General features: G+C 53.6%; 1 protein-coding gene across 1 annotated transcript in view; it reads left to right on the plus strand.

Annotated features, from left to right (window-relative positions):
* The window catches only part of WDR18 (WD repeat domain 18), a 12,541-nt gene extending 975 nt beyond the window's left edge, over window positions 1-11,566 (plus strand). The window contains exons 2-10 of the mRNA XM_085311448.1: window positions 408-518; window positions 2,439-2,572; window positions 3,220-3,361; window positions 4,096-4,239; window positions 4,640-4,704; window positions 4,828-4,952; window positions 8,078-8,244; window positions 9,992-10,060; window positions 10,355-11,566. Of these exons, the coding sequence (XP_085167574.1) occupies window positions 408-518; window positions 2,439-2,572; window positions 3,220-3,361; window positions 4,096-4,239; window positions 4,640-4,704; window positions 4,828-4,952; window positions 8,078-8,244; window positions 9,992-10,060; window positions 10,355-10,486 (1,089 nt within the window). The 3' untranslated portion in view covers window positions 10,487-11,566. The remainder of the gene's footprint in view (window positions 1-407; window positions 519-2,438; window positions 2,573-3,219; window positions 3,362-4,095; window positions 4,240-4,639; window positions 4,705-4,827; window positions 4,953-8,077; window positions 8,245-9,991; window positions 10,061-10,354) is intronic.
* Window positions 11,567-13,592: the final 2,026 nt, after the last annotated feature.

The raw sequence follows: 13,592 nt of genomic DNA on the forward strand, positions 1-13,592 counted from the left end.
TTTGCTGTAGTCTTCTTAGCCTGTAGCTAAGGACAATGCTCCCAACAGTGGAGCATAACAGTATTCCCAACCCTTGCGTTCTGGTATTCTGGTACCTCTCCTGCCACTCCTGGACCTCTGTGCAGGTGAAGGAGGGAGAGAGGGGAACACAGGCCTGTTCTTATTTTCCACTATGGGCCTAAACACCCACCGAAATGCAGAGCAATATGATGTGATTTCCACCATGCCAGGGACTGTGTTTCTCCACAGTCTCCCTCTTTGGGTCCCTTCAGCACTGAATCACTGGGCACTGTCAGAAATGTCTTTTCCCTGGTGGCCTGGTCTGAGCTGAACCGGGGCCTCGTTTCCCCTTTCCTCCCCCCGTTCCGCCCTGTACTGAATGCTCACAATAGCCTTTGTGCTCCCAGGACCAACTCCAGCAGAAGATCATATGTCCCGGGCCGGTGACCTGCCTAACAGCTTCTCCCAATGGTCTCTACATCCTGGCAGGCGTCGCTGAGAGCATCTACCTGTGGGAGGTAAGGACGCCGTCAGCCGAGCAAACAGGCTGTGCCTGGTGTGCAGCTCGCCGCTCTGCTTGTAGCCAAGCGAGCAAATAGTGGTGGGTGTTGGAATACTAAAATATACTGGCTAGAACTGATAAGACTTTGTAGTTTCTGCCTTTCATTTGTTCGGGGTCCAGACGGCACCTGGAGCAGAAGCAGCCGCTGGGCCGGGTCCTGCTCACCAGGAACAGGGTGTTTTCAAACTGCAGATGGTCACCTCTCTGATGGCCCAGGCTCTGGCTCTTCGGATTTGCCTTATGACTTTGCATTTAATGATAGCTGTCTTGTGGCAGCTTGCTGATGCTATTTATCTTGACCTCAGAGTTGTGCACAATAAATTGGAGAGAGAGTTTGAAAGTTCCTATAAATGATTTTGTTTCSTGTTTTAAAGTAAATTGGATCCCAAGGAGGTGCAAAATCCCAGGAGTCCTTGTGAGGAGAAGGTTGATGTTTATATTGGTGTTAGATGAATGAGAGTCCCTGGACCAGAGGAAATTGAAACATGAAGATTTGCACCCCGTACAGTTAGCGGGTGCTGCTTTCCCATCGGCACCAGTAAATGCGTGTTATCTGTGCTCTGCAGTGGAGSAAAGGCTCTTCTGGGCCGTGTACTTTATAGTTACTGTTGGTGCTGGTCTGGCTCTATGCTGCACTGCTGCCACAAGGGGCCAGGGCTGGATTGCTCACTGGCTCAGTGGGAATGCCCAACAACAGTGCAGCTTGCCAGAGCAGCGAGGAAAAGAAACTATGCCGGGAGATACTGGGTGAGGCTTAGGTCTTTTTTTCACTTCTCTTTCCAAGCAGCTACAGATGCTTCATCTTGTATTTAAGAGGTTAGATGTGGCTCCCTCAAAGCAGAACGGCAGGATCTAATTTCTTCTTAGCACTTCTTCCACATTTTAGCCTAATATTTGTATGTKAATTGTAGTCTGGATGTCTACAAAGACTGCTGGACTGTTGTACTCTAGTCATCCTTCTTCTATTTTTACTGAATGTTATTACTTAATTGGGGCTCACAAAATGTTCTAAGCACTTCAGCAAGCAAATAAAAACCACAGCTAGTTCTTAGCCTGAGATTAGAAAACAAGATGTCTAACTTGTAAAGCTCTCAGTCTTGGGGAATGTTTCTGAGGCTTATTATGTGGGCGGCTCTGTCTTAACTCATCGGATTTTTCTTTTAAAAATGTGCTTGTGGCAATGTTGAGAAAAACCCCACCTCACTAGGAATGCTGGGGTTGAGACTGCAGCAAGTGGGAGGTACTTGCTCATGATGCTGCAAATTCGTCTCTGCTCTGCCCCATCTGCAAAACTCAGCCCTTTCTGTTTGCTTCCAGCTAGCCTCGCCTTGCAAACATTTCTGAGAGTCTGGCTGGAGTGGGTGAAGGGACTGTCCTTCTGGTTGAGAAAACTGRCACGTTAGCAAGACTATGTTGAATCCATCATAGACCTGGAAATGGATTCCAAGAGTTCTCATTTTACGCCTCCTCTGTGAAACCACCTGTTCTCCATCAAATTGCACTTTKGTTTTATTTTTAGGTGTAATTCAGACAATGAAAGGGAGTTGATTCTGTTCTTTGTATGGGCCTCTGTTACTGCCTCCTTACTTCCCTCCTTATCTGCAGTGTTGCCTTTCAACAAGAAAAGCTCCAGATTTAGGGAACTCCCTGTGCTCAGGTCCATCCTGAAGCCTCCACTGGCTTGAGACCATGCAGCCTTGCTGAARTGCTGCTACCTCTGGAGTGGCACACAGCCTCCTGGAGAGTGCAGCATTGCTCTTTTTAATGCTCTTATTAAAATAAATAATATTTAATATAGTTTAAAAATTCATATATTATATTTATATATGTAATATTGTGTCTTTTTAATATACTTCTGTCCTTTTCTTTGTTTTAGGTCTCCAATGGGAACCTCTTAGCCATTCTGAACCGACACTACCAGGACCTCACATGCCTCTGCTTTACTGATGACAGCAGCCACTTCCTCTCGGGAGCCAAGGACTGCCTGGCTCTGGTGTGGAACCTTTACAGGTAACAGTACCCCTCAAGGAGGTCTCTGCCCATTCGTGCTGGGGACAGATTGCATCTGGACAAGGAACATTGAAATGAGAGATCATTCACCACTTCCCTGAGGCAGAATCAACTCTACCTAAGCCAGCCCTGACGGACATCTAAGCTGTTCTAAAAAATCTCTTGATGACGCTGCATCTGGGCCCTGCTTCAGCAGTATGTTCTCATATTGTTATCCTTAGTGCCAGAGAGATTTTCCTAGTGCCTCATCTAAATTTCTCAAGCTGCAACATTTACCTCTGACTTATTTTCCCTCATGGACACAGGCAGTGGATTATTCCTTTCACCTTCGCAGTGCTGTCTTATGTAGACAGTTCTCTTTCTCCCTCCCCAGCTACTGGCAGCTGAGGTCCCTGTCTGTGTGTCCTCTGGAATGGGGATCTCAGTAGTAGCCCTTGGCCTTGATATCATATGTGCTGTGGCCACTGACAGCTTCTGCCTTCTGTTTGATTCCTGCACCCTGGAGAGCCACCCCACAGGCAGCAGAGCCTTGGCCAGCTCCTGTCACAGCCACTTTGCTGTAGCATCCTCAGCATCGCCCTTGCTGATCGGAGTTGTGGCTCTCCTCCCTGTGGCACTCGTCTTTCTCTTTGTTCTCTCCCCTACAGCGTGCTGCAGGCAGAGCCCTCCCAGATCCCTGACCCTCGCCACGTGTGGTCCCGACACAGCCTCCCTATCACGGACTTGTGTTGTGGCTTTGGAGGGCCCTTGGCACGAGCAGCCACAGCCTCCCTTGACCAGACAGCAAAGGTAAGGCTTGCTCAGGCCCCACACCAACCCAAACAAACAAGTGTCCCAGAGATTTGCAGGTCCCGTAGTGTTAAAAAAATAGTCTCCACTGGGCTGCAGCAAAGCTGTCCATGAGGGCTGCAGTAGCACGATTTTTTGGCTGTCCCTGTGATGACTCAGAGCTGCCAGACCTAAAGGATTTCATTTCTCCAAACACAAGCAGTTTCTCTGCACTTGCCACCRGGATTGGGTCTCCACATGCTTTTCAGTGCCTGTTGTCTCCAGGGGATGCTGGGTTCAGCTCCTCTAATGCCCCCTCACTGGTGTTCCTTCAGTCACAAAGCAGAGGGAGCTGTGCAGGTTTCAGCCCTGGGGGCCAGCTCCTCCAGACAGGGCTGGCACCAGAGCTGGAACCTCTAGTCTGCTTCTCTTGCCCTGCAGGCAGGGATCTGCCCCAGGGGACAGAACGGGCATGGAGAAGTTAAACACTATTCCAGAATTGCCTGGGAAATTTGTTTCCTCATGGTCAGAATGAGGCTGATCCTGGGTTMTCTCCTTGTTCTGCCTTTGACTTTGCATGTGACCCTGGGCAAGCCAGCTTGTGCCTCAGTTTCCCTGTCCATAGTAAGGAGGAGGTGCTGGTACATGCTGCCAGACTGCTTCTGGGCCTGCAAGTGCAGACAAGAAGCAATGTGTTGTTCTGATTTTGTAGCTAACATTTAAGCCCCTAATTCTCCTCTATCCACTTGCTCCAGCTGTGGGAAATCTCCTCTGGAGAGCTCCTTCTTTCTGTCCTCTTCGACGTGGGGATCATGGCTGTGACTCTTGACCTCTCTGAGTATCACATGTTCTGCGGCGGCATGGATGGTTCCATCTTCCAGGTTGACCTGTGTGCCTGGGTGAGTGATGGGGGCCACAGATCTGCTTGGTGCTGCCCTTGTGCTGCCCAGCCTTGGCAGGGTGTCCTGGGTCCCTGTTACCCTCCCTGCCTGAGTAACTGGTGTGACCTGCAAGGATGCTAGAAGGTCCTCTGCGCCCTGAGCACCTTTCTCTATCACCGCAGGGGAGGCCACTGGGCCTGGGCAGCTCCCCTTACAGTGAGAGGTGTTTCCAGCAGCAATGAGGGAATGAAGTAGGGTAGGAGAGAGGAAACTTTCTAGAGGGGATGAAGAACCAGGGAGGGGAGAGATTGTGGCCTGGCAGATCACCTCTAGCCCGTCCAGGCACAGTGATGGACCTTCTGGCTTCAGTCTTCCTGGGTTTACACTGCTGTCTTCCTTCCTTCCTTCATATCTGCAGCCAGTTCAGAGAGACCGGACCTTCCAGACAGAGCAGGAAAATGGGAAAATCTTCAAAGGGCACAGGTGAGTCACATCTGCCAAATATCTCATAGCTGCATTTGCCCCCATCACTAGCATCATTCCTTCTGTTTCTGTCTGACCTTGGGTCGTTCTGAGTCTAAACTCCCAGTTGTCTTTCCTGTTCAGGAACCAGGTGACGTGTCTGTCAGTCTCCACAGATGGCAGCCTACTGCTTTCTGGCTCACACGATGAAACAGTCCGTCTGTGGGACATCCAGAGCAAGCAGTGCCTGAAGACGATGAATCATAAAGGTAGGGCTGCCCGTGTGGTGCTGTCTCCCAGGAGCCTTTCCTCTACAGCTGTCAAAAGCTGCTGCTGTCTCAGTKGTGCTGCTCTGGGCACTTCAGCCGTTTCTTTGCTACTTGCTTCATGCTTTCAGAAAGGGTGAAGGCATTAAAGGGAGACAGCTGTCTGAAATAATGTTTTGGCATTTCTCCCTCTGTGCACTGTAAGACAGTAAGTCACAGATTTCACCCTTCCACTGAAGATGGGGATCTGCTGCAGCATTCATCCAGCTTTGCTCCACTAGCATTAGAAAGGTGAAAGCAAATGAAAACTGAGCTGTGTGAGTCATTAGAAAAGAGATGATCAAGCCTTCATTGCCAGCCAGGCATTAAAACTCTGCTTGGGGCTGCAGAGGCAGCAAAGATGGACACAGGCCCCTGTTCTTCCCATGGGGGACAAGACCAGGGTGATCATGCTGCTSGGTGCCAGGGCTGTGAGGTGAGATTGCTTTTTGCAGCCTTTGCTGACTTTTTTACTGCTATGGGCAGAGATTTGGCTTCTCCAAGAGCCCTGGCACCAGTACTACCCTGCTGCTGCTCATGTGCTTAATCCAGGCATGGGAGCAGCTTGGGAGCTGCATGTGGCTCAGGAGATGCCATTCAGGGAGCCCCTGCACCACAGAGCTGTACTGTAGGGAGCGCAGGATGGAGAGTCCCTGCACAGAGGCTTGATAGACAATGTATTCACAGCTTTCCTCTGTCAGGAGCTCTGGGGCTCTTCTCTCCCTGACATTCACTCCCTGCTGGGGCCAAACCCTGATCTTAATGGGGCAGGAAGTTCCCTGCAGTGCTCATTTCCAGCTGGTCATAGTCTCCCCTTTGCCTTTCTCGCTGCCTCTCTGAGCAGTGATGTTGGCCCCCTGAGCAAGGTCTGTTCCATGCTGCCACCCTACTGACCCTCCAGCATATTCTCAGAACCTTTCTCTTCACATGGCAGTGATGACATGGGCTTTTCTGCTGCAGCTGATATGACAGCAACCTCTGGCTTACTGTGCCCAGGAGAATTAGGTCCTTCTGCTCACAGGGGCAAAGGGGGGGTAGCTGAGGGCAAATGAGAAACCACTGGCCTCCCACATGATAGTACTGGAAATAGATAAGAGGAATTGGAGCGCAGCTCAGGGCTGCRGCTGCCCAGCTTGAGATGAACATGTCTGTGCTGGCAAAAAGGACGCAAGGGGCTTTTCCAGCAAGGTTAGCTCGTCCTTGACTGGAGCAGGCAGGCAGGGAGGCCAGAGCATAGGCAGAGGGATGGACACTGAGGAGCTGTCCTGCTGCTCTTGGGTAATGGGCTGTGACTGTGCGGGGCAAGGCAGGACTGCTCTGGGTCACCTCGCTGTCCACCTTGGCTGGCACTGAGTGCACAAGCACTGCTCTGAAGGGAGGCAGCAGATCACTGGGATGAGGGGGGGCAATGATTGCCTGACTGTGAGMCAGGATGCCTGGGTTCCAGCACTGCCCCAGAATCTACGTAGGCATCAGTTACCTTTTGATYGTGTGAATTCTGTCCCCAAAAGCTTTGGGGCACACACAGTCTTSAAGGGCTTGTTCCTACCTGGCCAACATGAGGAAATTGCATCTGAGTCAGTCCTGCTGCCACCRTGCTGGAAGTTGGATTAGTTATTCTCCCCTCTTCCCACACTAGCAGGATATTACTCAGAGCCTGGTGCTTGACTGTCCATTACGAGGTGGCTGTGGATGGAATTAGCATCCTCGCTGGAGCTCGAGGCTGGGCCCAAGACATGGGAAAGAGCTGGGGCTGGCTCTGCTGGGACCTTGGAGGTGAACAGGCAGAATYTGGAATTTGTAGGCTAGTTCATGAGGTTTTGTTCTCTTTGCCTTTCTTGACGCTTCCTTACAAGCTGCTCGTTTGTGACCTGCTGGTGAACCAGATGTGATAATACCCCTAATGGATATTTTCCTAACAGGCAGCAAACTTTTTCCTTAGCAAGGGAGCAACATTAAAACAAATGGTTTATTACAGCAAAGTTTTGTCAAAGAGCACCTTTGGAGGCAAGTCTGGGACTCCTGGCACTTGGCAGAGCAGCTTCTGGACTGAGCATTTGACAGCGTTTAATTTGCCACCTAGACCCAGTCTCACCCTCTGAGCTGGATCTGGGTTTGGAGCGGTCTCTGGTCTGGCTAGAGGTGAAGATGATGATAAGGGAGCCCTCTTCCACCATCAGAGATGCTTTTGTCCATCTTCTCTGCAGAGACTGAAAGCCTCAGCTGGCTCCTTGCCTTGCTCGGCCTCCCCCCAGACTCTCTCCCTCTGTTGTCCTGTTCTGCACCTTTCCCTGCTCCCTTTGGCAGCACTTCTATGCGAGAGCTGTGATGCTGCAGCAGCACGCCTTCACTCAGGTGGATCTGGCTCCTTTTAACCCTTCCCATCATATTTTCGAATGCAGCAGGGGAAGATAGATGKTTGGGGTTTCATTGGTGGTGAATGAGTGGCACTGCACACAAGCACTCTGGCTGCTCCCCTCTGCCAGGGTGTGCTCCAGGCAGTGCTGGGGCCGGGGAGCCCTGGCTGGGGATGAGGGCTGGAGGGTGGGTGTGTGTCTGTCGGGGAGACGTATGGCAAATGGAAGGCAGTGGTGGGAGTTTGCCAGCAAGTGTGAGTTTGGAAAGGAGGGTGGAGGGGGCTGTTGACAGAAAGCAGCAGCCTGTGTGGATAAATGCAGTAATTAAAGCACTCATTAACTCTGCCAAACGTGTGTGTGTGTGTGATAGATCATTACCAGGAGGCTGCTGTGCGAGTCGCAGCTGCTGATGGATGGCTCACTCTGCAGAGGACGGCCAGACCGCTGCTCTCTCCTGAGCRCGGGCGAGCGCAAGCTGTCCTCTCCTCGCTGCCTGCAGAGGCAGGGGCATGGAAGGGTGTCCCTGCTCCCGATCATAGAGGACTGGGAGAAAAGCACTACACGTTGCTATTATAAGATCATACTTTCTAGATGCTGGGGAAAGATGCAGCAGCCTTGGCCACCCACAGCTGCCTGCTCCTTTGGGTTGTATTTTCTATTCCCAGAAGTCAAGCAAGATGCAAACCTGCTGGGGGGAAATCTGACCATTCTCTCCTTTCTGTCCCATCCCAGGTCCAGTTACAAATGCACTCATAGTGCTGGCCCCAGCCAACATGTTTAATCCAGATGGCAAACCTAGTGTGCCTCTCCCCAAATTCAGCAAACACCTCCACGGCACCGAAAGCAGTGATGACCAGGGAAATGAGGGAGTGACGCTGCGCCTTGGGCTCCACCAGCAGGTACGCAAGGATGAGCAAGCTGCCGGGAAGGGAGAGACGAAAGTGAGATGGAGAGAGGGCTCTGTGCATGAGAGTGCAAGATTCATCCTCCAGCCAGAGCAGTAGCAGATGGCTGGTCCTTGCTGATGTGCTGCTGATAGGCAGCAGCTTCACAGCCTATTCTGGAATAGTTCCTGAGTGCTGTGGGTGGAAGGACTTGGTGCACATCTTGTTTATGGAATAATGTCTCTCTCGCATTGGACCATGAGGGTCTGAATACCAGTGGTGGTCTCAGGGCCAAGGGGATGGTTAGCTTGATGGTTTATGCTGAGGCAGTGGGCAGAGCAGCTGCACTAGGCAGGCTTGTGCTGGCTCACAGCTCTTGGGAGGACGCTGGGCCCATCCCTGCACCAAGCTGCACCCCTCAAGTACTCTCTTTTCCACAAGAAGCCTTCTGTGCACATCTGATCCTCTCCTCTGCCCTCACCAGTGCAGCTAAATTTCCCCAATTTTTTTGCTGTTTTTTGAAGTGGTGGAATTACCTAACTCACTTGTGGTGGGAGCCTTGAGCCAGCCTGCCCGGCAGGGAATGGGAGGACTTTCCTCCTTCTCTCAGCTGCTTCTGGACTGCCTGCAACTGAGCGAGAGGCGCTGTGGGACTGGGTGTACTGGGTGGCACAGGGCTCCTGGGGCAGGTTCCWTTGAAGTCACTGCCCCAGCCTCAGTGATGGTGTGGCGGGATCAGGAGGCTGTTTGGGCACTGCCTAAAGTCCTGCCTGTAAAGATTCAGACATGCACACAGCATTTTTCTTTTGTAAGAGGTTCTTTTCCCCTCCACAAACTTCATTCTCCAATGCAGTGAAATCCATTCTTCCTCCCTCGCATTCTCCTTGCAGACYGGCTGGTGCAGTCATTTGTCCTTCCAACCTTGCACCATGGCATGGGCTCGCTCTGCAGTTTCGTGGCTCCTGCTGCTGAGGCCTGGTGTGGCTCTCCCCATGCTGGGGTGGGGGGAAGGCCAGCCAGAGCGACCAGGCACTGTCAGGATCCGCTCTGTGAGTGATCAGAGGCTCGCTGCGTGCCAGGCAGGTCCATCCCTCCCCTGGCCTCGCCACAGGGAGTCCCCATGCTTTTCTCTGCCTCTATCGGTGTCCATCCCCAGGAGAGCAATAGCCCTGTCACTTTTCATGGATGAGCTCCATGTAGAGGATGTGTCAGCCTTTCCAGGAGGGGCTGTTTGTCCACTGCTCGGGAGAGGGACAGCATGCAGATGGTGGCAGGGCCAGCTCTGGTGCTGTTTTGAAAATGTCAGTCTTGCTGTCAGTCAAGCTCCTCTGCTCGCAGCACGGTGCCTGGGGAGCGCAGTCTGCAGCGTGGCATGCCCAGTGCTTCGTGCTGCCAAGACAAAGCATGCTCTGTCCATGCAGTCCCCTTCCAGGCTCCCTTCAGCAGGGTACGGGGCTGCAGAGGGAGGAGCTGAGAGGACACCTGTACAAGGCACTCTAGAGGGGACTGTTTTGGGACCCCCAGTCCCTGCCCAGCAGTGGAGGGCACAGGCCTTCCCTTTGGAAAGGGAAGGGGGCCTTCCCTATTCCAGAACAGGCTGCGAAGCTGCTGGAGTCTCTGCTCGTTCGCTGCTTTGGCGCCTGTGGCTGGGTCTGGGGGACAAGGGTTTTTTTTTTGCCTACTCCAGTGGGTTTCTCTGCCCTGGGGCCATTGTGAGAGGACTCAGTTTTCTATGTCAATTGTTCCTGTCTGGTCCTTGCAGGAGTCTGGGGAGAGCTACCTGGAAAAGGCTGAGAAGATGTACTCTCAGATGTGCTCAACAAGGGAAAAGGTGAGACCCCCTATGAGATGAGAAAGCACTTCCTTCTAGTACAGATCCCTGTGGTGGGTCCCCAGTAAGCAGAGCTGGTCCTCAGGGCACTGTGCGAAGTCCGGGAATGGGAGGGACAAGCCCTGGAATTTGSTCATTGTGTAGACAGGAGTGGCACAGCTTTGAACAGCAGATGAAGGTTGGAGAGGATGCAATGGTTTGGGGTTTGCTGCTGTCCTGGGAGACACCAGTGCCTGCTTGCCAGAGTTGAGACCCTAGTGCCTGAAGCTCCTTTGTCACACTCCTTCCTTGCAGAACCTGATGGGAGACCAGGAACATCTGACAATCCAGGTGAGTGAGCTAGAAGAGGAGGTGAGCACCCTCCGGAAGATCAACAAGAACCTGTTTGATTTCTCCGCCCGCATCATCACCAAACCAGCCAAATGAAGAGGCAGCCCCCAACCCTCCCACCCCTCCACCTCTCCCAGCCCAGCTCCTGGGGAAGAACCAGCCAGACCCTGGGCACGTGCACACGCAGACGTGCAAGCACATGTGGCTCATGTGTCCTTGCAAGCATCTACAACACGGCGCACACAGGAGCATTTTCCTGCTTGGTCTGGCATCCATTTGATGACATGCAACTGCGACTGGTGTGGGGCTGCAAGGCTGCTGCGTGTGCTCTCAGACAAGCTGCGTGCAGGGCAACACATGGACCGTTTTCACCCCAAGACACTTCTTGGTGCCAGCAGAGAGGGAGCGCTACCTGGAACTGGGGAAGCCTATGGAGTAGCCAGCTGGTGGAGAGGGGTGTTACCAGGTTTTGAGGGAAGGAGTGCAGGATAGAGCTCCTGCTCTTTTCCAGTCTCTTCCCCCAGCCTTTTTTTTTTCCTGTTTCTTTTTGTTACTTGACCCTGCAGTGCAGACAGAAAAGTGTTTTTGTCCTCTCTTAATACTGGTTTGAGATTGGATTTGAGAGATCCCTTTTGCACACCCGCCCTTGGAAACGCTGCTCGGTATCACAGGATCTGTTCCAGCAGGGATCCTGCTTGTGGGCTTGTTCTGCTCATGTGACAGTGGGGGCCAAGCAGTTCCTGCACCACAGTGCCCAGGGGAAGTGTGTCCGGCTGATTCAGAGCCCCGCCGGTCAGCACGGTGCTGCTAGGGACCAGGCAGGCGATCCCCGGGGACGTCCAGCCTGAAGACATGGCTCCTGCGCCACCACCTCCACCCGACGCAGCCCAGCAGGCTGCAGGGTGATGGGGGCTCCGGCCAGGGCATCCGTTGGGCTCGAGCACGGCTGGTCATTCCAGGGCACAGGGCTGACTCCTTGGGGAGGGGCGGGAGGGGCAAGCAAGGTGCTATTTCCAATCTCGTAAGTTGACAATTTATATATATTTGGATCCAGCTACTTTGTTTTCCACAGTATTCTGGGGAATCGGCCTTTTGTATTGTCACTAGCATGGCAGCGGGGGTTGTGGGTTTTGTTTAGGTTTATTTTTTACATAAAAGATTTGTTTTTTATAGTGAGAGATGCCTAAGGTTTTTCTTTAAACTCCACTGGTGACCACAGATCTCAATAACCTCCTGACACTGCTTGCCAGGAGTGGACGGTCACCAGGGAGCGGGGAAGTGAGCTGCATCCGAGGGAAGTCGCCCTGTTTGCAGCCGGGTGGTTGTCTGCATCCTTCTCGCCAAGGCTGCTTTTCCGGAGCCTCCCAAAGCATCCGCGTGTCCCCGCGGTTCACCTGGAGACCCTCTGTGCCTGTCGGGGTCCCCCGCTGCTTGCAGCCGCCTCTGGCAGGCGATGGCTCAGCCACACTGCCTGCTCGGTGCTGCTGTTCTCAGGCTTGTTCCCACCTGGAGCTGGGGCCAGGTCTCTGCCTGAGGCTGGTGAAAGATGACAGTTCGGGCAGTGCCAGTGTGTGGGGCACCGGTGCCAGGGCACGGCACAGGCCCCAGGCTCCTCTCCCTGCAGCGCGGCGTGTTGGGGGGCAGGAAGCAAGATGCAGAAGGGGCAGATGCTGGCAAGGACCAGCAGTTTCCTGCCATGGGAATGGGATCGCTGCTTGTCCGGTGGTCCTGATGTGGGTCCATCCCTGCCTCACAAGGCTCTGCCTCCCCAGCCGAGGGGCAGGAGGGGGGACGTAGGAGGGGGTGGCCTGGCTCTCCAGGGAGCACAGCCGTCCCCAGGTGCACCCACTGCACAGACCTGTTTAATACGCCACAAGTAAGAACAGTTGATGTAAAGTGCACTTTAACGTGTCCGTGCAGACCGCGCTCATGCCAGCTTGCTTAGATAATGCTTTTAGTTTAATAAGTGCCGTTTCTCTTTCCTTTTGCTCCCCACCTTCCTTCTGACATTTTGGATCAACATTAACTGGCCACAYTGGAGAGTGTCAGCCTGAGCCAGGCTGGTACTTTGGGAGCTGCAGGCATCCTGGCTGCAGCAGAAGCATAACCCCAGTGTGCTGGGAGCAGGCCAGGGGAGCACCAAAGGGTTAGCATGCCCAGGGGGACACTGTCTGCTCCAGCAGCCGATTTATCCCCCGCCCGGGAGCAGTCTGCGATGGATCTCCTGGGGGTGCCTGTTCTCTCTCCTGGTCCCAGCGTGGTTCATGGGGCCTCGGTCCCTGCTGCAGCTCCTGCCCCAGACACTCGGTGCCCAGCTTCATCTGTCTGGGGATGACGGAGCCGGCGGTGCCCGTGCTTGGCAGTCGGCTGCTCCAGGAGGGACGACAGCTCTCTGCGGCACGAGGCTGCCAGCGCTTCCACTGCCCCGTCAGGATCTGCGCTCGCTGCCTCCCCCTCTCCAGGCCAATCTCTGCAGGGGGAATTCATTAGCTTTGACTCATTAAATTTGTCCAACGATCAATATTTTTGCCAGCTGCTACTTGGCTTTCTTTCCTGCTTTCTTATTAATTTAGTAGAGCCTCTGTCTCCCTGGCAGCGGATGCTTGTGCTCACTGTAGCAGGGAGCCCTCTGGCCTGGCCTGGCCTGGCCTGCCTCAGTTTCCCCAGGGTTAGATGAGGATGGGGACCCCACTTCACCTCCCTGCAGGGGAAGACTGCAAAGCTGCTGCGTGTCCAAGCGCTGAGACACAGGAGTGCAAAGCCCTTAACCCCTTCGTCCACCCTGCGGGCCCGGACGGGGAGGTTTTAAGGCTGGATCTAACTGCAGGCATCCGTGCTTCGTGGCCTTTAGGAGGGGCTAGGTCACAGCTCCAAACCTTGCTCCAGCAATTGCCTTGGGAGACTTTTGCCAATCCTGGGCATAGCGGGAAGCGCAGGCATCTTCATTCGAGTCACATAGGACGTGAGGTCTCAGCTGGAGCAGGAGGAATACGCCGCTTGTTGAAAGGCAGCTGAAGTTCTCCTGGAAATCTTGGGGGTTTATGTGCTGTAGCTCCTTGAGCTCCCGTCTACAGGCCGTCCCAGGGGTTAAGGCTGCTGCGATGGGAGCACCGGCATGTGCAACGGCAGGTGGAAGCGTCACGGGGGTCGGGGAGGGGGTGGAGGCAGCGCGGGCTATGGCGCTGCGGGGGCTCGTCCGTGG

The sequence above is a fragment of the Rhea americana genome, unplaced genomic scaffold, assembly GCF_003343005.1.
Source record: "Rhea americana isolate MKP2758 unplaced genomic scaffold, rheAme1 scaffold_341, whole genome shotgun sequence".
NCBI classification, from domain to species: domain Eukaryota; kingdom Metazoa; phylum Chordata; class Aves; order Rheiformes; family Rheidae; genus Rhea; species Rhea americana.